At 50.5% G+C, this 22,402-nt stretch overlaps 1 protein-coding gene across 4 annotated transcripts in view; it reads right to left on the minus strand.

The window, feature by feature from the left end:
- Nucleotides 1–262: 262 nt before the first annotated feature.
- Lgr6 (leucine rich repeat containing G protein-coupled receptor 6) overlaps nucleotides 263–22,402 on the minus strand; it is a 118,974-nt gene continuing 96,834 nt past the window's right edge. For 2 of the 4 annotated variants that reach the window (XM_047521690.1, XM_047521687.1), the window contains 12 exons: nucleotides 18,994–19,062; nucleotides 16,393–16,464; nucleotides 16,109–16,180; nucleotides 14,981–15,049; nucleotides 13,712–13,783; nucleotides 12,440–12,505; nucleotides 11,191–11,262; nucleotides 10,757–10,828; nucleotides 9,019–9,144; nucleotides 7,856–8,016; nucleotides 3,938–4,018; nucleotides 263–1,617 (listed from right to left, as the gene is read on the minus strand). In XM_047521690.1, coding sequence (XP_047377646.1) covers nucleotides 362–1,617; nucleotides 3,938–4,018; nucleotides 7,856–8,016; nucleotides 9,019–9,144; nucleotides 10,757–10,828; nucleotides 11,191–11,262; nucleotides 12,440–12,505; nucleotides 13,712–13,783; nucleotides 14,981–15,049; nucleotides 16,109–16,180; nucleotides 16,393–16,464; nucleotides 18,994–19,062 — 2,188 coding nt within the window. In that variant the 3' untranslated portion in view covers nucleotides 263–361. The remainder of the gene's footprint in view (nucleotides 1,618–3,937; nucleotides 4,019–7,855; nucleotides 8,017–9,018; nucleotides 9,145–10,756; nucleotides 10,829–11,190; nucleotides 11,263–12,439; nucleotides 12,506–13,711; nucleotides 13,784–14,980; nucleotides 15,050–16,108; nucleotides 16,181–16,392; nucleotides 16,465–18,993; nucleotides 19,063–22,402) is intronic. The other 2 variants (XM_047521691.1, XM_047521689.1) reach the window with 2 other exon arrangements.

Genomic DNA, 22,402 nt, shown 5'->3' on the forward strand with positions numbered 1-22,402 from the left:
CCTTCTCTGTGGGGTCTCCCTGTGCATTGTGCCCTGATCCTGGCCCTATCAGCTGCCCACCTCCTTCATTGTCTTTTATTTCCCTCATTACCCTGAAGCAAATTTCCAAGTCTCTGATCCACAGCTTTGGACCTGACAGGGAAGAGGCAGCAAGAAGGTGAGATGAGGAAGGCCAAGGGGAAACTAGGCCAAGGAGCACTCACTAGTGATGGCCATGGAGAGAGAGGACCAACGCAACCAGGCCCTGCTGTGGGTCACACCATTGAGTTTAGGTTGTATTTATTTTATAAGCAGCCATCATTCAGGGAGTGGGGAGAGAAGGATGGGAAGAGATTGGAAAGAGAATAATGGGAAAGGACATTTATAAGTGTGAGGCAAAGACTGAGCCAGAGGGCCGGAAGCCCCCACCCACTGGTGAGCCCCCTCCTACAGATGTGGCTCCCTCCGCCCTCAGCAGCAGTTCTCCATCCACGGAGGGTTGTGGGTTCCCAAAGTGGGTTCCCTCCGGCTCTATAAAATGACTTCCCTCCAGTCTGGGGGGCCCTGCCTGCTGACAGGAGATGAAGGTCACTGAGGGGAAGCCATAGGTCTCCAGCCCAGGAGGCCGTCCAGCCTCAGAAGCTTCCAGAATGAAATCCACATCAGAGAAGGCCACAAGAGCCTGCGTGGAATCGCAGGAGCTCTTCTCCAACTCGCCAGCAGCAGCGTAGGCCAGAGGCCCAGGAGCTCCTGGGCCAGGCCAGAGCCGCCGAAGATCATCCCTGAAGTGGGGGTTGAAGAGCAGGTAGAGCAGCGGGTTGAGGCAGGCGGGCAGGGGCAGCACCACAAGCAGGACGGACTTGACGGCCTCGGGGGTGACGGCGAAGAGGCCCAGCATGGAGGCGAAGCTGAGGAAGGCCACGGGACAGTAGAGGAGCCCATCCGCGAAGATGAGCCAGGCCACGTGCCTCACCATGGCGCAGTCCCACACGGCCTCGAAGTCGCCCCGTGGCAGGTCACAGTAGAGTTTGATGTAGGCACCGGCCACCACCAGGAAGCAGAAGGAGTTCATCATCACCAGGGCCACGGCGAAGCCCAGGGCGGCTGGCTGGCCCTCGGGCGGGGCATAGGGCAGGCAGAGCGGGGAGGCCCCGTACTCTCCCACCGAGGCGAGAGGCAGGGCCGCGGCCAGCCCTGCCAGCGACAGGCAGCCCAGGGCCCCTGCTCGGACGCTGCCCAGGGAGGGCACCTTCCCGTAGGCCCGCACGCAGGAGACGGAGACGCTGCACTGCACCGCGGCCAGTGTGAGCAGCAGCACCGACGCCTCGGACCCGAGGACCGCCAGGAAGCCCGTGGCCCGGCAGCCCAGCCCCGTCTCCCAGCGAGCTCCGTACTCAGCGAACTGGCCAAAGGTCAAGGCGTCCACGGAGGCCAGAAGGCCACAGGAGATGCCAGTCAAAGTGTTGGCGCCGGCAATTGCACCTACCACAAACTTGACTGGGGGCAGGGGGACAGGCCCGCCTGCAAACACGGTCAGCAGCACCAGCCCGTTACAGAGCACCGAGAGCAGCACGATGGCCCACACCGCCAGGCGGATGCCCCAGCTCTCAAAGAGGTGCTCGCAGGGCTTGAAGGGGCCTGTGGGAGAGAGCAGCAGGCATTACCCCTGGGCCGAGGCTGCCCAGACTGGTCCTGGGGCAAGGCCTCTGCCGGCACAGAAACCCTGATCTGAGGGAGGCTGACTTGGTCTCTGCCCTCCAAGAACTCCTGATCGGAGCTGGGAGGGGAACCCCTGAAACACAAATAATTCTTCCTCCAAGGAGCTGATACATAGTGCTCCTTCTGATACACATAGTGCAATCCCCATTAACACAGTGTAATCCCACTCTTGAAGAACTGTTAAGTACATCTGTCCAGAGGAACAGCATTTGGAAGGATGGAAGAGACAGACTGGCCTACGGGAGTGGAGAGGGCATCAGAACTGGGGATACCGCTGGGATAGTAGAGACAGTCCTAGGAGGGAGTGCCCAGGCAGTAACACTCTATGGCTGAGGCTCTGCCCAGTGACCCACTAAGGACTCCACTGTGGATGAGCCCAGACAGGATATCACAGCAGTCTGACCTTCCCTTGCTCTCTGAGAGGGGTGCAGGCACATTTCATATTCATCTGTCAATCAGAATGTGGGAGGGAAAGCAAATAATCAAAATGTAGCTGGCTTTTGGGGTTTTCCAATCTGACTTTGCACCAGATGGGTGAGATCCTGGTGTTTTCCATCACTCTTCTCAGAGTCTGTTCTTAAATCACCTTATGACTTTGGACATATTATTTCTTCATTTCTTTGGCTTCAGACTCTTGTTTCTCAATGTATTGCTAGGTGGTTTGGGAATTTGAGAGGCTTTTGTGGGAGCTATTTTTAAAACATGTTTTTTTTTCTAATTATGAAATAATAGTAATTGTAGACAATTTGAAAATACAACACAGAAAAATTAAAACTGCTTATGACCTCACCTCTTAGAAGTCATTATTTTGGCATGTTTCCTTACAGTTTTTTTTTTTTTAAAATACACATATACAATACAGATTTGTTTAACTAAGTTGAGATTTTACTGAATAGAGATTTTTAGTCTCTTTAAGTTAAATTTTGTTATCACACTTTTACCATATCCTTATATTTCTCAAGACCATATTTCAATGGCTCTATCATAAATACTCCACCATATGATGTACCATAATTTATTTGACCATTTTTATGAGCTATCTTAAAGGAAAGTTTAAGTTGGACTTTCTTTTTTGAAACTTCCTCTTTTATGGCATCCCCATTGGTTACAGGTTTTCAGAGATGAATTTTCTGTGGCAGTTTGAATGAAGCATGTGGGTTTCCAAGTGGAAAAAGCAAAAACAAAAAACCACCTGCTTCTTCCTGGTTGGGTCAGTTCTGGCCCTGAGCTGTCGCTAGGGAGCGTGCTACTGTCACTAAGTGCTGAGAGCTGGTGTTGGGCAAGGTCAGGCCAGCGCTCTAGGGTTTAGATAGGGGAAGGGGAGAAGGTTAAGGAACCTAAGCCAAAAACTGAAGCCTGGAAAGTGGAGGTGGGATGAAATAGGAAAATTCAGCTGTTTATCACTTTTTGTTCATTTTGAATAAAAGTTTCTGTCCTGGCCTAAGCAGCAAGGTGCTACCTTCTGGCATTGTGGGTTAGCATTTTATTTTATTTACTTATTTAAAAAATTTTTTTTTCAGTTGACAATGGGTCTTTATTTTATTTGTTTATATGCAGTGCTGAGATTCGAAGCCAGTGCCTCACACGTGCTAGGCTCCAGCCCATAGGTTAGCATTTTATACACAAGGAAGGGACTTTTCACTCTCAACGTCTTAGGTTAAATTGCACTGAGGAGAAAGAACTTTCTTTCTTTACAGCAAAATGGCTTTGGGTTAGACAACTCTAGACCAAGCTGCCTCTGCAGTAAGGGTTAGATAGTACTGTTGCAGGAATTATCCAGGGACCTGGAGTTTGTCTCCCTGGGGGATTTTAGTAAAAATGAGATGGAGCATTGAGGGCTAGAGGAGGTGACCTGGTCCCATGTGACTCCAGTATTCTGTGACATGGGTCTTAGATTGAGGGAGTGCTCAAAAGCAGCCCCTGAGCGTGGGGTCAAGGCATTATTTCTTGTTTCTGTCCTCCATGAGAGCAGTTTTCTCCTGGATACATAGCTTACAATTGACTGATTTGTAAAGGCTGCTTGACTCCCTGTCACCCCACCCCTACCCCCATGCACAGTAGCCACTCAAGGGAGAGAACTCTCTCCTTCCCCAGGAATAGTGAGAAGAGGCTTTCCTTCCCCTAAGATGGGGAGTCGAGAAAAGACGTGCCTGAAGCTTGGCTACAGATATGCCGCCAGAACCAGCCTCTCTCTGGGGGCTTGGGTGCCCCTTCTCTGCCCCCAGGTCACCCATCTCACCTGGAATAGGGCTACACTGGACACTGGGGTGTGGCTTTGAGTCCTCCATCTCCAGCTGGAGCTCATCCAGGTTCAGGTCATCTGAGAGAGGAGATGAAAATGTGCTTGGGCCTGGGCCTTGGTGTCAGTCAAGTCCCATCTTTCTCCTAAGTCCCAGGCCTTTAAATAGATGTGTCCCTGACTGACGGCTCAGCACTGGTCCTCCTGCAGCTTCGAACATCTGTTTCTACCCTTGGGTGTAAATATGTGGTCAGCTCCCTATTATTCACCTGTGGATTATGTCCATTGCTGGTTCTGAACCACAGATGTTATGATGAGCCCTGCTCTTTCTCTTCTCGGTGCTCCCGTGCCCTCTCCAGTCAGCTGTAGCTCACGAGTACGTAGAATTTGGGCTGTAGCTGCCCTGATCAAGGGAGCTATGGATCATATTGTTCTCCACTCTAGTCCAGCTGTCATTGTAAACAATACACCTTAAGGGGGACCTCAGTGAGCTACAGTGTATTCAGAGATGAACCAGGGATAGTGGGGGAGCAGAAGTCATTTGTGTGACTGGGGGATGGTTAGCTTGGAGAAGGCAAGAGTAAGTGGGGACAGAACAGCCATCCAAGAGCTGAAAGCCTGTTGACATAAAGGGCTACGTGCTGTTCTGTCCCAGAGGGTAGAACCAACATCAGTGGATGGATTATGGAAGGAGGCAAATTATGGTTCAAAGGAAGATGCTCTAGCTCTTCAGCAGGTGCACAGTAGACCCACGCGTGCTGAGTATGATGCCGACTACTTTCAAGAACTGAAAGTGCAGAGGAATTCAGGAATGAATACAAGATAGTCCTGCTCACAAGGAGCTTATGGAGACAAATGAGGAAATAAACTGTCATGCTACCGGGCCCTGCATCAGCTGATAGATTTACTTTGCAACAAGGGTTAATATTCCTTGAGCTGTTCCTCTCCATGTGAGTCCTCATCTTCATGGCCTCCTTTAACCTTCACAGTAGCCACATGAGGCAGGTGACAGATAAGGAAGTTGAGGCTCATTAAAGTTAAGTGACTTCCTCTGGGTCTCACAGTTAGTGAGTGACAGACCAGAATCCAAACCCAGGTTTGTCTGACTATAAAGCCCAGATGTTCCACAATCATGGAGAGATGGATTGTTTGGGGTGGGGATTAGGGAGTGAGAAGGGTGGGGGGAGATTTACAGATGCATAAACTAGACATTATTTATCACTGGATCTATTGAATTAGAAAGTCCCCAATGTAAGAGAATGCACTTCTACCTTGAGTCAGAGTTTGGATAGATAATCATTAACATTCCTTCCAATTGTAAGTCACGGCTCTACAATTCTAGGTCAGTATGAGAAAACAGAGATAGCTAAATAAATCCGTCACTGGAGAAATTCTGTAGCATCTTTGAATGAAATGAGATTTCTTTTTTCTTATTTACTCTTGTAGTTTTGGGGGGTGTCTCTGATTCTTGGGTGATTGTTTTGTTTTGTTTGCACTGGTGGGGATCAAACACAGGTCCTTCAGCATTTCATGCAATTGCTCACCACTGAGCCACACCCTTGGCCCTATTGCAATATTTCTTAAACTAGGACCTGTGAATTTCAGGGACTCATAGACATCTCAGTGTCCACAAATTCTGTAAGAACTTCGAAATGACTATCTGAAATATTTTTACAACTATAAAGACACAATTTTCTTTTGTAAGGACAATCCATCAGTGAATGACTTTTTAAAGAATAAAACTTAAGTTTCTTAGGTCATACTGGGAAAGATATGTGAGGATCCAACTGGAAAGAAAGAGATGCTTGTCTTTTAAAGGCACCTGTACATTATTCAGGTTTAAAAGATAGTCCCTATGGATTCTTCCTTTGTCCTAAGGGAATGGATAGGTGACTCTGTTGCACTTGTCCCCATCTTTGGCTCGCAAGTCTATTTCCTGTGTGGTTCTTCTTCCCCACTTAAAGAGTAAACTCCAGTTGGTCACTTTCCCAGGAGACTGGAAGACTGTGGTCTTGGCCTGGACAGCATCAGTGTGGGTAGGCTGAGGCATGCCCACAGAGTCCTGGCATTTCCTTCCTCTCTACCTTTCATTCCCCGCCTGCCCCATCCAGAAGGGAGCTTAGCAATTCTTTGAAATCAAAATGCATGAATGAAGCACAAGGGGTGAAATCAATGGACTCTGTCTGAGGCTGGGAAAGTCACGGCCAAGGTGTTAAGTAACCACTCTTCAAACAAGGAGGAAATCAAATCTGGCTGGAGCAGGGCTCCTGGCTTTCCTTCTCAAGGCTCATTTGCTCCCACAGGAAGTGGGGGGCCCTGCCCTAGCTCCCATTACAGGCGGCAGGCAGCCCACGAGCTTGACGCCCTGTGGTTCTCCAAGACTTAAGCCTGGTGGAAAGTTTCACCTTGAGGAAGGAAAGTTTCCATTCCTCCTTCCAGCCCCCTGAGGGAGTGTGTAGCAGACATCCGGGAATGTCCCCTGGGGACAGCTGTCTGCTGGCCTAGCCAGCTGCTGGGAGCCTCCTTGTCAGGTCCTTGTACCCTCCCTAGGAGGGCCTTTAGTGCACTGGGAGGGAGGGTCTCAGAGACCCCCAGACTGTCCACTCAACGTCCAAGGCTGTATCCTGAACTACGCTACTACACTGTCCCCACACATGTGCCTAGAAGGCACCAGTTCTCTGCAGCAGTAGTGGCAAACACACTTCACCTTGTACAGTCTCTTTCAGTCCTCCCCAACAGCCTATGAGAGATGTATTCTCTTTGTCATTTATTTTATTAGTACTGGGGAACCCAGGGGTCCTTTTACCACTGAGCTACATTCCCAGCCCCTTTTATTTTTGTATTTTGAGACTGGGTCTCGCTCAGTTGCTGAAGGGATGGCTAAATTGCTAAGGCTGGCCTTGAACTTGCGATCTTCCTGCCTCAGCCTCAAGTCACTGGGCTTATAGGTGTGCAACATTGGGTCCAGTTATCTTTCTCATTTGAAGATAAGAAAACAGAGTGTCAATAAGGTTAAACAACTTATCTAAGCCAACCCAACTGGTGAAAGCTATAGTTGGGGTTAGACTCAATTCTGTCTACATCATTATGAGGTGTTTTTCTTACATGCTTAGATCTGATTTTTCAGTTCAACTTCTCCATTGAGAGAGTACAGAGAGGAAGCTCAAGATGGAAAAAGGAAGACAAGAAGCAAGGTCTTGTTTCTCTCTTTCCTGTTCTTCTTGTGTTCAGTAACATGATGCAGGGGGGAGGGGAAAATACTCCCCTCTGCCCTACAACCACGACACCTCTTAGTACTCGGTTCCTCAGAAACCCTGGCTGTCCACCCCAATCTTTCCCTTTCACCCTAACCCTTCCAGAAATAGATCTGGCCCAAGACAGACCTCAGTGAAACACTCTTGTGGGTAGTGACCACTGAAGCCTCACTTTCAGACTCACGGGAGGCAGGAGGTGCAGGACACTCTTGGAGGAGAACAATTTCTATAGTGTTCCTTTTGGTTCTAGGACATACTAGGAGCGATTTTTTTTTTCCCTTTCTGCAAGCAGGTTTAATTCAATTGATTTAATTCAATTCTCTTGGCTCAGGTCTGTTTTCTCCGGGAATGCCCTGAGGTCGAAGGTAATCACAAAGAAACATGTGAGCCCCAAGGGCAGGGTATTAACAGAGATAGCGCCTGTGAGGTCCAAAGGATCAGGAACTATTGAGACCTAGTTGTCATTGTTACCATCATTACTTCCCCGCCAAGTAACTGGGGCGTTGCATTGGAGAGACAAGGTGCTCCCAGGTCACAAGCAGCCACCCTTCAGCAGAGGGAACTCTGCTGCCCCTCTTAGATCCCCTTCCAGGTCCCCCAAGCCTCCTCCCTAACTTCCTCTCTCAGCTGCCCTCCCACCAGTCCAGGCGTCCCAGTCACTCACAGTGGTTCTCGGCTTGTCCAGCAAGGAGGCTCTGGGGCCTCCTGGGAGACTCCTCCTCCTCCAGGTGGAAGTCCTCAGCCTGCCACTGCCCAGAGGGCTTGAAGAAGCTGGCGCAGACCCCATAGGCACAGCACTGGTAGGCATAGGGCACCTCCAGAATCCTGAGGAGGGGGAGAGGGGCCGCCTCATTATGTCTGGAGTCTAAGACCCTAGCCTGAGTTAAGACATTCCCCAGCCCGGGAACCAGGGACTAGGCACCTGCCCTTCAACACACAGCGTCCCGCTCGCTATGCCCGCAGCCTCGGGGGCTTTCTTTGTTAGAGTCTTGCAGCCTGACTCTGAAGGGCTCTGGGCATATGCCAGTCTTTTCCTCATTCATCTTCAGAACTGAGATGGGGAGAGAAACATCTGCCCTTTATTTAAGGAGGACTCTTAACAGGCTCAGAGTGGGGAGCAACTTTCCCAAGGTCACACAGCACTTAGGGTGCTCTGCTCCACAGCCTAGGCAGCAACTCTTCTTTTATATGGCAGGAGGCAAGGATTCTCCTAGGGATGCTTTACCCTTGCCCTCTGTGAGATCCACACACTACCCTGCCCCTGTGGGCTCATCAGAGTTGGATTGTGCCCTTATGAGGGCGAGGGCAAAGGCCTTGGGCATTTCGCTAGTTTCTAGTAGACAAGGCTCAGGCCACACAGGCTGCGCTGCCGCTGCCGCTGCACGGAGGAGGCCTGGATGTCATTAGCACCAGGGACTGGCTGTGCAGCTTGTTTTCCACTCATCAGTGCCCTGGGCTCTGCCCTGATTCCAGGGACCCAGATGCTGCCAAAGTGAGGACGGACAGTCTGGCTGTGTGGAACCAGGCAAAGAGTGAGGAGGTCCGAGGGCCCTCGGCTCAGCTTACTACTGTCCCCACAGGTCCCAATGTCCCCAGGAGTGGTACTTGGGATGGGGGAAATGCTAGAAAGGAGATGCAGAGGAATGGGAGGCGTGTATAAGACCAGACAGTCAGGAGATCCAGGGAACCTTCCCATGCAGTCTCAGGTAAACTTCAAGCCACTGGCTCTTCTTGGCGTGAGGTCCTACGGCTTTCACTCTGTCCCTCCCTGGCCTCCAGCAGCCCTGGGCAAACATACCTAGATGTGGGGAAAAGCCAGGCCCTCACCTCAGTTTTGGGAAACTGTCCTTGGAGAAGGCCTGAGACAGAGCCAGGTTCCCTTTGAGCTTCAGATGCATCAGGCCCCCTAGCCCAGCCAGGGGCAGTGTGGTCAGCTGGTTGTCTGTCAGGTCCCTAGGACAGTGGATGGTCAGGGTTATTGGCAGTCAGTGGGATTGCTGAGAGGGCAGGGCTGTGCGGAGGGTGTGGCCAGTGTGCCTGGGATGGAAGCGAGAGGAGAGGAGCAAAGGACAGAAGATGAGCACAGAGAGAAGACAGCGTAACACGCTGGGGAGGAGGGGGGTGAAGAGTTGCCAGAGGCACATCTATAATGGACGCGTTCATTCAGTCACGCCACAGACATCGAGTGCCAGCTCCGTACCAGGGGCTGTTCTCACTTAATGCCAAGTTGTCCCAATTTATAGGTAACTGAGCCCATCAGACCATCCAGGAATCTCTGCCCGTCCCATCCCCCTAGGGAACCTGCCTGCTGTTTGCTTCCTCCTCTGTCCTTTCCTCTGTTTTTCTGATGATGCAGAGGCCAGAGTGGGGAATAGGACGGAGCTGGGCATCTGGCTACAGTAGGGATTGGGTCATCCATTCCGTCCTGCAGTGCCTGCCTGGAGCCAGAGCTGAGGATATACATGGTCTCCTACTGGAGACGCATTAGAGGAAGCAGGGGCTCCAAGGCAAACACCATCACTACAGACGGTGCGTGGTGGAAATAGCCCTGGACTGGAAGGCAGGAAACCTGGCACTGTCACCAACTCACTGTGTAACCAAAGGGAGTCACAAATCTGCCTGAGTTCCAATGTCCTCATCTTTCAAAGGATAAAAATATCTGCCCTACCTATCTGGCAGGAGTACAGCAAACAGGAGAGGGAAGACGTAGGTGAGAGTTTTGCAAGGTCGCAGTCCAGTGCCCAAAGAGCCACAGCCTGGGAAGAGACTGTGCAGCCTGGGAGCCCTGGGCTCTGTCCTCATCTTTGAGCCTCTCCCCTGGAACTTGGAGACGTCACCTGTGACGTGAGGGTCTGGGGCTGGATAAGCTCTGTAGCCAGGGCTGGAGTTGGTCCAAGGGAATCTCTGTGTTATTAGAAAAGGTCCCTTCGGGGCAACCTACCTTTGGGACATACAACTTGGAGCACAGGGAGGCAGGGTATCAGTAGGATCATGGGGCAGTCAATAACCTGTACCACAGCGAGTGGCAGCCCCATCTGCGGCCCTGAATAATGACCATGCAGCCAAACCTGCAAGCTCCCTGTTTACATTCTATGTAAATTAGCAGACTTCTGGTCCCCTGCTGTTCTGCAGAATGGCAGCCTTTAGCGTCATGCTGAAGCAGGACCCCTGAACTCTCTGAGACCCTGGGTCCCCCAACAGCCACCACCCTCTTGTGTTGTGGAGTTCCAGGCCCACACACCCCTTTTATTGGTGCATGTAGAGCATGTAAGGGCTGGGGGTGGAGTGCAGGTGGGACAGGGGGACATGGGGAGGACCAAGGCTGCCAAAATTTGGCAGAACATTAGCATATGATGTTCTGGAGCTTGCAAGAGGCCGATTCTGTTTATCAGGCCTCACGATGTGTCAAACAGACTGTCAGAATGATTGATTAGGCTGGGGTCCAGATCCCTAGCATGTGTGGTCAAACTTTTATGCATGTCCCTGACCAGGGATGGCCCTTCTGCCCCCTCTGGAGGTTCCACTTGGTCCCTAGCATCCTGGAGGAGAGTCAGCGGGCGCTTACAGCTTGACCAGGGAGCGCAGGGTTGAGAAGGCTTCTGGGTGGATGGATCGGATGGCATTCCAGCTTAGGTCCCTGTGGACAGGAGAGGACAGTGGCATGTGGAGGACTCATTGTTCCCAGCCTGGGATCCCCTCCTGTCTGACCTCCCTCCAGTGGCAGTGACCTTAGCCTTTGGGGGAAGGTGCCTGCTGCTGCCCAGCTTCCAGCCTGGTTGTGGCACCAGAAACAGGGACATAGCAGATTGGCTCTGGAGCCTCATGGCCCCTGAGTACCATCTGTATGGGGAGGTACTTCTCGTCCTGTGAGTGTCCTGGGAGTAGAGGTGGTGGAGCAGGAAGTCTGTGTGCATGTCATGTACACTGGACACATGTGCTGTGGTCTGAGCCTGGCAATGGCTTCTCCAGGGCCCACCACTGGGTGCTGCAGGTACTCACAAGGCTTGTAAGGAGCTCAGCTGGCTGAAGGTGTCAGCTCTGATTTCCCAGATGCGGTTGTGTTGGAGGCCGCTAGGGCAGCAAGAGAGGTTGGATGAGCCTGCGGGCTCAGACTCTGGCTCTGATCCACGCCCCCTGAGCACTGGGAAGAAGAAAGAAAAGCCCCCCACTTCTCCTGGCACAGGAAGAAAGGGCCCAGCCCGCGGATGTCACCAGAATTAAAGGGAGCACAAGGAGATCCGGTTGCCTTGGGTAAGTGGGTCAGGAGACAAAGCCACAAAACCATCCCTGTGGCCCAAAAGGGAGTCAGCTTCCAATGTTCCCACCGGGCCTGGCTCCCGGCCCAGCTGAACTGCCCCTCACACTCCTCCACTGGGTCTTCCAGATCCTAGCCCAGCAGCAGAGCACTGCCCAGTCCTTGGACAGCCCAATGGACTGGCCTGAGCTGGGAAACAGGGCTCGCTACACTGGTGAGATGGGTCCTGGGCCTCAGCAACGTCAAAGAGCCTTCTTTACCATCACCCAGACCAACAGGACAGACCCTTACACATCCTTCTTGACCTGGCCCTACAAAGGATGCCCTGCCTAGAAGTATAGATACACAGCGGCCCAGGAGGCCATACTAGCTTGAGGAAACAGGAGCTGGGTGGACAGGGCTTAGAGAATTTTTAAAGTGATGATTTTCCTTGTGAAACTTGAATCCCAAGGAGTGTGTGTGTGTGTGTGTGTGTGTGTGTGTGTGTGTGGTGTGTTTATGGGGGTGTGGGAAATGAGAGTGCATGCTCCAGAATGCAGGCTGCTTCCAGCCCCACTGAAGCCTTCTCACATCAGCCCACCAGGCCCTAATGTGGCCTGGTCCCTCATCACTACTGAGTTTTCCTTTCTAGCTTCTTTTTTAACACTTTCCCCAGTGCTGGGGATTGGACCCAGGCCTCACACATGCTAGGCAAGCACTTCACCACAGAGCCGAACCCCAACTCCTCATTCACTACTGCATTTCTGTGTTGCTGTTGACTCCTAAGGAGCCACCCTAGACTCCTTTAGGGTACCAGCTCCTGGGTCTACCATCAGCTGTGAGTCAGAACTAGGGGCCATATCTAGTCCTCTTCCAAGTCCCCCGCCTTAATGCCTTTGTCCAACAAACTCAGAGAGGGGAGAAAGTTCTGAGCCTGATTCAACCCTTGTGGACTCGCCCCTCAGACCTGCCAAGTCTGGCTTGCCTTTGTCTCCCTGCAGCCCCCAAACTCACATTTCCTCCAACTTCTGACACCTGCACAGACTGGGCAGCTCCTCAATTTGATTGTGAGACAGGTCCCTAGGGAAGAGAGAAAGGCCAGGGCTGGGGCAAAGCAGTGGCTATGTGAGGGCCGGAGAAAGAGCTCTGGCTGGGCTGTGCTTTCTTGTCAAGTAGTTGAAGATCACAAGGACCCTACCGGGACATGGTAGCTGAGGGTACCAGTTTCCTCAGTCAGACTTCTCTTTATGTCCCTTTGCTGGGCCCACTCCTCACTGGGCTTGGAGTGGGCAACTGGGTATTTTTCCCTATAGGGCTGCCTTATCCTCCTGAAGGACGCTGGAGGCATCCTGGGGACGTGGAGCAGGAAGGTAGAGGGCTGTGGAGAGAGGGCCTGAGGAGAGAGGCAGACTGGGAGCAGCACACCCGGACAGCCAGAGGGAACCACAGAGCAAGCCAGTTCGTGCCAACTGGAGTCGATGGCGCCTATAGCCATTGTTTATGGTGTCAGTAGGGAGGATTGGAGTTGGGGCCCTGTGGGAACATCTGGCCTAGTGCCTTCACCTAATGGATGAGCAACCCTAGGCTCAGAACCTTAGAACAGATCTGTCCAGGGACACACTGCTGGACAGTGGCAAGACTGGCTCTGAAACCCATGTCTTAGGACACCTGTGTGTCAGCGTACCCTTCTTGAGCTGTGGGCCTATGATCCCTGGTAAGGAGTCTCAGATTTAAGTTGGAGTCAAGGGAGAGAGAAGAAAACAAAACAAAACAAAACAAAAAAAACCCTTGACTTAATTTATAGGCCACTCAGATATCAAACAAAAAACAAAAACCCTTGACTTAATTTATAGGCCACTTAGGTATCTTCACAGTCCCAGAAGGAGTGAACATTTTTGTATAAATTAGAGTAACGATGCCTCTTATTGAGCACTAAATGTGTGCTAGATGCTTAACACATTTTTTTCCAATGCTCACCAACGTACTCTTTTTGCAGATAGATGGAAGCTTAAAGACATTAAAGGGTGAATCCAATTAATGCAGCTAGTCAGGGACTGAGCTGGGCCTCAAGCAACCCAGATCTGACTCCAAAGGCCGTTGTCTTTTTATCCTGAACAAGAGGACAGCCCAGGCCTTCTTGGGCAGGTTCTCAGCAGGACCCTAAGTTGCACCCCCTCTCCAGAAAGATGTGACCAAGTGGGACAGAAAGAAGCAGGGGAGGCCTTTGCTGGGACATGGGGGAAGGCACATGATGCCAAGACCGTGGAATGCTTGTGAGCCACTCACAGGACTCGGAGCCTGGGCAGTTGCTGGCACATTTCTGGTGGGAGCAGCCGGATGCCTGCGCGGGTCAGGGTCCTGCAGGGAGAACAGAGACAGAGCTGGCACCAGGCCCAGGGCCCTGCCATTCCCAGCCACGGTTCTCCAGCCCTGGACCTGATATTGTCGTGGGAGGACAGAACTGACAAAAGAAAGAAGTGGTGGGAGAGACAGGGCTGGGGCGGGGCTTCAGGAACAGAAAGGAGCATGGCATCTGAGTGCCAAACTTCCCTAGGCCTGGAGGAGCTAAGGTTGGGAAATGGAGACAGAGAGGGACCCAGCCCAAGGGCTCTGCTTGACAGTCAGTCCCTGCAGGCCCAGTCCCACCCACTCACCCCATCTGATCCCCACCCCATGGATCATAATGGTCTCCAGCAACACCGAGCCTGTAGGACAGAGGCTGAATCTTATGTGCTCTGGGGGCTTAAGAGAAGAGGGATGGCCATGAGAGGGAGAGAAAGAAAAAAGTTCTAGTTGAACACTGGGAATGAAGCAGAGTTCTCTCCCTGTGCCTTGCAGGAGGGAGAAGAGAGGAGAAAGAAGGGAAGAACCCAGGGGCCGAGGTGGAGAGAGTCGTGGGGACAGATTGGAGAATGGGCTTGGCTTGGCACAGGGTGTCCCAGTAAAGATCCAAGACCAAGGTCATCCTTGGGGAACTATTACTTCCCTCATGGAAAAATTCCCACATGCCAGCAAATCTAGGGGGAAGACAATGGAGACACAGAGGAGCAGTTCCAGTCCCAGCAATGTCATGAATAAGCTGGGCGATGTGGGGTGGAGAGTTCATTTCCAAACAATCACTGGGTGTTTGCTTGGTTGTTTCATTCATTCATTTAAAATGCTTTGAGGGCCTACTATGCACTGACACCCCTTCCCCACACTACAGAATGTAATAATAGGGACTCTGAGAATGACTTTGCCTCAGAAAGACAAAGGAGGTGGATTTTCACAACTCTGCTCCTGGTCCTGTGTCCTCTGCACCCATGACGGGGGTTAGAATCTCTGAAGTCAGAGGGAAACCAGCCTCCTCAGCCCCATCCTGCCACCTCTGCCTGGCCTGGAGGCAGTGCACATCAGGAGATGGCCATAGGCCCTGGGGCAGCACCTTTAGCAGAGGCAGGCCAGGGGTGGGGAGTAAAGGGTTTGGAAGGCCTTCCAGGGTCCAGAGGCAGAAGACTGAAGCTGGGGACTGAAGCTGGGGAGGCAGAGCAGGTGGAGGAGAGATGATCCACTCACAGGACCTCCAGGCTGCTGGTGCCTTTGAGGTCCGGGAACTCCTGGATGTCCATGGCGCCATTCAGGGATCTGGAAAGAGAGACGACCAGCGCTGAGGAGTGAGTCCGGGCATCTCAATATGGCGGATCTCAACCCTCAGGCTTCTTCCCACTCAGAGACTCTACTTTTTGGGAAAATGTCATCTTTCCCCAAGCCTCCCTCAAATCAGCCACTCTGGCCCTGGTAGAGACTGGTACTTAGCAGGGTCCAACCAGCCATTTTCTTGTCCCCCATTTTTTGTGGTGCTGAGGATTGAACCTACATATACTAGGCAAGTGCTCTACTACTAAAGCTATATCCCCAGCTTCTTCTTCTTCTTATTGTTGTTGTTGTTGCTGTTATTGTTATTATTATTAGAGACAGGTTCTTGCTAAGTTGCCCAGGCTGACCTGGAACTTGCAACCCTCCTGTTTCAGCCTCCTGAGTAGCTGGGATTACAGGTGTGCACCCAGTAAGCCATTTGCTTAAATTGGCTCAGTTGACCTCAGCCCAGAGTAAGCTGAACGACTTAGTTTTCACCTTACAACAAAGCAACAACCAAAATCCACAGGCAATCGCCTCTGTTTAAAAGGCAACATCTTGCATGCTTTGGGAAAAGTCATTGGCTCTTGGGGTTTGTTTCTTAGAGCCAAAGACAGTGTCTCCTGTATCCTGCCATCTGCTGTGGCTTTATTTGAATCTGTTGGTTCTCAGGCTGCTTTAAACTGATGGTTCTCCCTTTCTATTTTTCCCTCCCCATAAATGCACAAAAAATGTGTCAACGACCTCAAGGAGGCAGCATGGCATCCAGCAATGGACCCAGGATCAGAAGTTAAGGGTTATGGGCATATGCCCAGGCAGTACCTGTGAGATCCAGATTCCTTCTATAAAATGAAAAGAAGCCACAGGTCATGGAGGAGAAGGGAGGCCATTAAGTCCAGACAGATCTGGAAATAGGGCGAGTAAAGTGGAGGTCTACAGCCCTGAGTACCACATCTCCCAGTAGGACTATGCCTTGCAGGTGAGAGATCTGCAGGCCAAAGGCAGGAGAGAGCAAGGAGTGAAGGCAGGAGGGGTCCTCGCTGGAGCAGCCTTCAGGCGCGAACTTACAGCGTGTGAAGTTTAGGCAGGTACTGGAATGCTGACCTTCCCACAAACTGGATTGGGTTATCATAAAAGTGTCTGGAAGAAAAAGACCCAAGCACCTAATTCAGTTTCCCCCTTTCAGCTGGGACCAAGGTCGACCTTTGCTTTCTTCTTCTCCCTGGAAGGGGACAAGGAAGGCAAGTCCTCCCATAGTCCTGCCTCCCTGCTGCTCTCTAAGAATGGCCCTCGCCCTCCCCAGCCGCTGTACCAATACACTCAGCACCTAGAGACAGAACGGCAGTACTCACATGGTCTGCAGCAGAGGATTGCCCATGAAGGCCTTTTCGGGGATAGCCTTGATGTTGTTGTTGTGGAACCCCCTGGAAGACAGCACCCAGGAGCAATGAGGACTTGGGGGAAGGTATGGAGAGGGAGAAAATGGGACTCCATGGCGGCTTCCTGACAATTATACAGACTGTGAGACAGAAGGGCATCAGCCGGGAGACCCCAGGTTCCAGTCCTGCCTGTAAATTTTCTTGGTTCAACAACACATCCATCCTTTCCCCTGGCTGTGTGAGGACAGTGAGGGGTGGGGTCCCAGGCTGCTGGCCTCTGGAGCCCATGAGAGAATCCCAAGGGCAAGAAGCTGATTACAGGTCCCAAGAGGAGAGCCCTTTCCCTGATCACTTATGCCCAGAGCCCTGGTGGGTGCCCGCAGAGGAAGCTAAGAGTGTGTGGAAAGAAAACAGGGATGCAGAAAGTACCAGGGCAAGAGATGTTCCTCAAATGGAGACTGACTTGGCCTCAGTGCCCTAAATTGAAGAAACACTGAAGTGTCTATAGCAGCAGGAGGGGCAAGGGACAGAGTCAGGGGTTGAATGACCAGGAATGGCATCATGGGGTGGTGAGGAATGAGGCCCCAGCTGAGGGTCTAAGGTGTGGAAGCCGGGAACTATGTGTTTGGTTAGTTGGAAAGAACATTTCACAAGAAGTGACATGTTCCGCTGACGACACAGTCATGCTGAGCAGGCCCTTTCAGTTGTCCTCTTGCTCGCCAGAGCCTCCAGCACCAAGTGTCCTCCCCATGCTCTCCTGCCATGGCTTTCACCTTCATGCTTTCTCACTCAAGTTCAGCTTGGACATCTCAGGCCAATGCCAGCTGCTGAGTCCTGTTCGTTACTTCACTCATCCCGTCTGTTCACTCGTTGCATATGTATTTTAATACGTCCTCTGTGTCTTGTGCTGGACAAAGCTCTGAAGGATTGGGATGTTTATAAGCAAGTCCCTACCTCAGGTAGTCTTCTCCAAGTGGATGGTGGGCAGAGATGGATAAATGATCACAGATGGAGAGATAGAGATGAGATAGATAGGTGAGAGATAGGGATGGATAGAAAGAAATAGATGATGAATGGATGGATGGATAAAGATTGGTAGATAGATATACAAATAGATGGATAGAGATGATATAGATAGATGAGAGATAGAAATGGATGGATAGATAGATACAGATGGATGAATGGATGAAAGGATGAATGGATGGATGGATGGATGGATGGATGGATGGATATAAATAGGTAACTATGCATGGATAGATAGAAAGATGGATAAATAGAGATGGATGGATAGATGTATGCATACACTCACTCCGTGCACATGTATTTTCTTGTTCTTGCTAACTTAGGTGTCTGCTCTCTCTTCCCTAATGCTTGGGACTTCCCTATGCCTTGGCATATCCTGTTTCCTCCATGCCTTCTTTTTTTTATTATTATTTTTTTCTCCATGCCTTCTTGATTGATCAAATATCATCCTTCTTTCATGTCTTAGGGCAAAAGGAAAAAAAAAATCATCCCTCCTTTGGAAAAAATTTCTTCATTGGCAATGGAGGACTTCCCATAGCGTCTCAGACCCTTTCCTCCAGCGGCCCAGTCATTGTTTATGTGCTACATACACATCTTTAAACTTCTGGAAGAAATGAGGAAGGTGGCATGGGCCTTTCCTATTGATCTTAGGTGGCAGTTTGAGATATGAAGATGCTAGTCTGCTTGAAAGTCTGGGGTTCACTTCCGGCCCTTAATCTGACTCCAGTCCAGCTGAACGCTAGATCTCTCAGGTCCTGAGAGTCTCCCTTCCAGCAAGGCAGGCCTCCCTGCGAGAGTTATCCCTCTGCCAGCTCTGCTGCCTGCACTGTTGTGCTGTCTGAAATGAGGCAGCGCCTTCTCCTCCTGAGCCCCACTCATTCTGTAAGACCAATCTCAGGATGCCCCAGTACACAGTGATTGTTCCATGTCCCCCGGTCATTTTAGCAAACGCTGCATGATTTAGGATTAGAATCATACTGCTTTGTCCAGTGCCTTGTTTTCCATGTGTTCCTGTGTGTTGTGAGGGCTGAAGGGTCCTTGAGGAAGGCCCCTGTCTACCTTACTCTTTGTTTGTTCAGCACTAAGAGCAGCACTGGACACGGTGGGTGCTCAGTGAATGCTCAAATAGAATAACGAACTGTGACTGTGGGAACCAGAGGGAATTTCTCAGTCTTCTTAGAGACAAGGTGCTGAGTAGCAACCCTGTAAATGGGCCCCCAGTGCCTCTCCTCATTCGTCTCTGGACACATCCCAACCAAGGCAGGGCAGTGCCAGGCCCAGGCTACAGGAGGCGGCTCATACCAAGTGCCTTCCCAGGCTGGAAGGACCCAGGGCTACTTATGCTGATGACACACCCCCAGGAGATGCTCAAAGCCAAGCTAAGGAGGCCCGTGACTGCTTAGAGCTATGCTGGGGATCAGCAGGGCCAGCGGCCACAGATTTTACAAGGACCATGGGAGGGGAGGAGGCGAGGGCGTGAGCAAGGCCCAGGCTGGCTTCAATCCCTGCTCTTGGGAGGAGACACCCGCTGAAACCAGCAGAGGAGCTTACAGTTCCTGCAGTCTGCCCAGGGTCCGGATGGCCACGGGGAACTCCTGCAGCTCATTATAATTCAGGTCTCTGGAACGGAAAGCAGAGCCGTCATTAGCACAGAGGCTTAACGGGACATGTCAGGGTCCCTGAGAAATGGAAAATTGGCTCTGGGGTTGACCAGAGAGATGGGTTTTCCAATCTGTGGGATCCAGCTGCCAACGTCTGGAAACATATTTTTGGAATGTTTGCACTCCATTCCTACTCCACAAATCCTCAGGCTTGGAGCCTTCCTGGCAGCAGAACTGTTTGGAGTCAGGGACACACTTCAAGGGTGTGGATACCTGGAACCACCCCCCTCAGAATAGTCTCCACAAGTTGAGGAAAGTATCTCAAGATTTTGGAGCTATGAGGGGAGGTGGCAGGAGAATGGGGTGATTTGTGTGTGTGTGTGTGTGTGTGTGTGTGTGTGTGTGTGTGTGTGAGATTGGGGATTGAGCCCAGTGGCACTCTACTACGGAGGTACACCCCAAACCCTTTTCTTTTATTCATTCATTCCTTCATTCATTTTGAAATGGGTGGAGGGGACTTGCTAAGTTGCCGAGGCTGGTCTGGAACTTGTGATCCTCCTGAGCCTCCAGAGTAGCTGGGATTTAAAAAGTGCTACCACTGCACCTGGCAGATGGGTGATCTTTAACACCATGCCTCTTTCTCGATTCCAGAAAATTTCTCAGGTGATTACCTTGGTTGTGGTCTCTGCAAAGATGGACAGTGTTTTTTAATGTTTGGATAGTGGCACAACAGTGATTCTTTGTTTTCTCTTACCTTTTTTTTTTTTTTTTTTTTTTTTTTTTTTTTACAGCGAATACATATCACATGCATAATCAGAAAACGAGGGAGGTAGTTCTTGAAAGAGGTGGCAACCCAAGTTGGCAAGGCTATGGGGAAACAAGCTGTCTCATAAACTTTTAGTGGGAATTTAAATGTGTGCAACTTTTTAGAAACAATTTACCAACATCCTTTTTGAATGAAAAGATCCATGCTCAGGCTGTCAGTCTGAACTTATTCCACAGAAGAATCCATAGCCCTGTATAAAGACGCTCATGACAACATTCTTTAGACGGCAGGGACCAAATATTGACCCTAAAGTGATCCTGACTTCATTCCTTTCCCTCTTTCAAGGGGTCTCTGCGTTTGTGCCCGGAGCAGTGATGACAGGGCAGAGAGGCAGGAGAGACGGGAGAGGCACAGGGCAAACTTTATTTTTATCAGAAAAGATTTAGAACTGCTCATGACAAACAGAAGTAGCCCAAGAGACAGGAAGTTTACTCAGTAGCCAATGAGTTAGCCCGAGGTGGGAAAGTGCCCGATTTGGGATCTGGAAGCCTCTAAAGTCCTGACTTGCACAGTCCCAGGCTTTGGCAATGGTGTGCATGTGTGGCAGGGGGTGGAGGGGTCAGTTCTGATGTCCCCCTGGAGCCTCTCAGGAGGACCTGAGCCCATCTTCTTAGCTTTTTAAAGCCACCCGCTTCCTGACAGCTTCAATGACTGTCCAATGCCAGGGCAGGGGAACCATGTGGAGGTCCTTTAATTACAGAGTGACTTGGCAGGGTTTTGTGATAAATATCATGTTAACATAGAGATAATGGCAGACTCCTCTGCATGACAGAGCCATTACACTTCATAGTCCACAGGTAGAGCCAGGAACCCAGCCCAAGGGCTAGGGGAGCAGTGACAAGCGTCTGGCAGCCAGCGAGCCGGATAATTGTCCCCTCCATACACACACTAATTACCCGATTATCCTCAGACTGCCCTGGTGATCCTGAGTAATTACAGCATAAAACCCCTTCTACTCTGCTCTGCTCCATCCTTCAGCGAACCAGACACCCTGGCCTCCCCTGCATCAAATGTTGATTAGCTTACAGAGACGCTCCCACAGGCTGTGTGAAGGCAAGGCTGTGGTCCAGCTGAGGCCAGGATGTGTACAAAGCACTTAGACTGAAACCAGAGGTATTGGGGTTGGAAGCAGGGGGCACTTTTCAAACTCTGGGGTTTCTGGAGTTCTACCAGGGGCTGCAGAAGATGCCTAGACCATCAGGCCAGGGAAACTGAGGACAGAGGCAGCAGAGATGAAGGAGATGGGCACTTTTTACTCTTAAATTACATAAATGATTCATCTTCATATCTCAGTGTTTTAAAATCAGATGTCCTGTGCTGAGCACAGTGGTGCCTGTAATCTCAGTAGCTTAGGAGGCTGAGGCAGGAGGATTGTGGGTTCAAAGGCAACTTAGCGAGGCCCTAAACAACTTAGTGAGCCCTGTCTCAAAATGAAAAATAAAAAGGGTTGGGGATGTGGCTTAGTGGTTAAGTGCCCTGGGTTCAATCCCTGGTACCAAAAATCAAATCAAATCAGGTGTTCTCTTTCAGCTTGGCTCAGCTGCATGAGGAATTTTCCAGTCATAGGAGAACTGTATTTTTCACAAGTAACATGGACATATCTTCATCGAAAAGCCTTAATATAAGGCTGGAGATATGACTTAGTGGTAGAGTGTTTGCCTAGCATTTTTGAGGTCCTGGGTTTGACCCCTACCACCACACGCATGAAAAAGCCTTACAATTGAATTTCTTTCTCAAATGCAAAGAATTATGTTGTGGCGGTGCATGCTTTTAATCTCAGTAACTCAGGAGGCTGAGGCAGGAGGATCACAAGTTCAAGGCCAGCCTCAGCAATTTAGCAATGTAGCAAGACCCTGTCTCAAAATAAAAAATAAAAAGGTCTGGGGATATAGCTGAGTGGTAAAGTATCCCTGGGTTCAATCCTTAGTACTGTCCCCTGACCAAAAAAAAAAAAAAAAAAAAAAAAAAGAATTACCTTGTTCTGTCCCAGAGCCTTTGCTTGTTTTTCCATCTGCCTAGAATGCTTTCTACCCAGATATTTGTATATGAATTATCCATCACTTCATTTAGCTCTCTGTTCAAATTATGCCTCATTAGAGGCCTTCTCTGACCACTTCATTTCAAATAACACATCCTGTCACTTACTATTCCTTTGCGCTGAGCACTGAGTTAAAATTGGCTACAAATCCTTTGTGGCTTCTTCTATCAAAGGGTGGCATCTATCTAAAAATGTCTGTCCTTGTGAATGGCATTGACTGACAGAGGGAGGTGGAAGTGACATAGTGTAACCTGGGCCTAAGTCACAAGAGCCTCACAACCTACGCCTTCTCAATCTTGAAACACTCCCCCTACAAGTAATGAAATCCAGGTGGGTTTCTTGAATGGCGAGAGCCAGGTGGAGAGAGGGAACCAGTCAACAGCCAGTAGCAAGGCCCCAGACATGCGAGTGAAGTCATCTCTGTCATTCAGCTTTTTGTCACTGTGACCAAAATATCTGAAAAGAATAACTTAGAGGAGGAAAAGTTTATTTTGA

The sequence above is a fragment of the Sciurus carolinensis genome, chromosome 12 (genome assembly GCF_902686445.1).
Source record: "Sciurus carolinensis chromosome 12, mSciCar1.2, whole genome shotgun sequence".
NCBI classification, from domain to species: domain Eukaryota; kingdom Metazoa; phylum Chordata; class Mammalia; order Rodentia; family Sciuridae; genus Sciurus; species Sciurus carolinensis.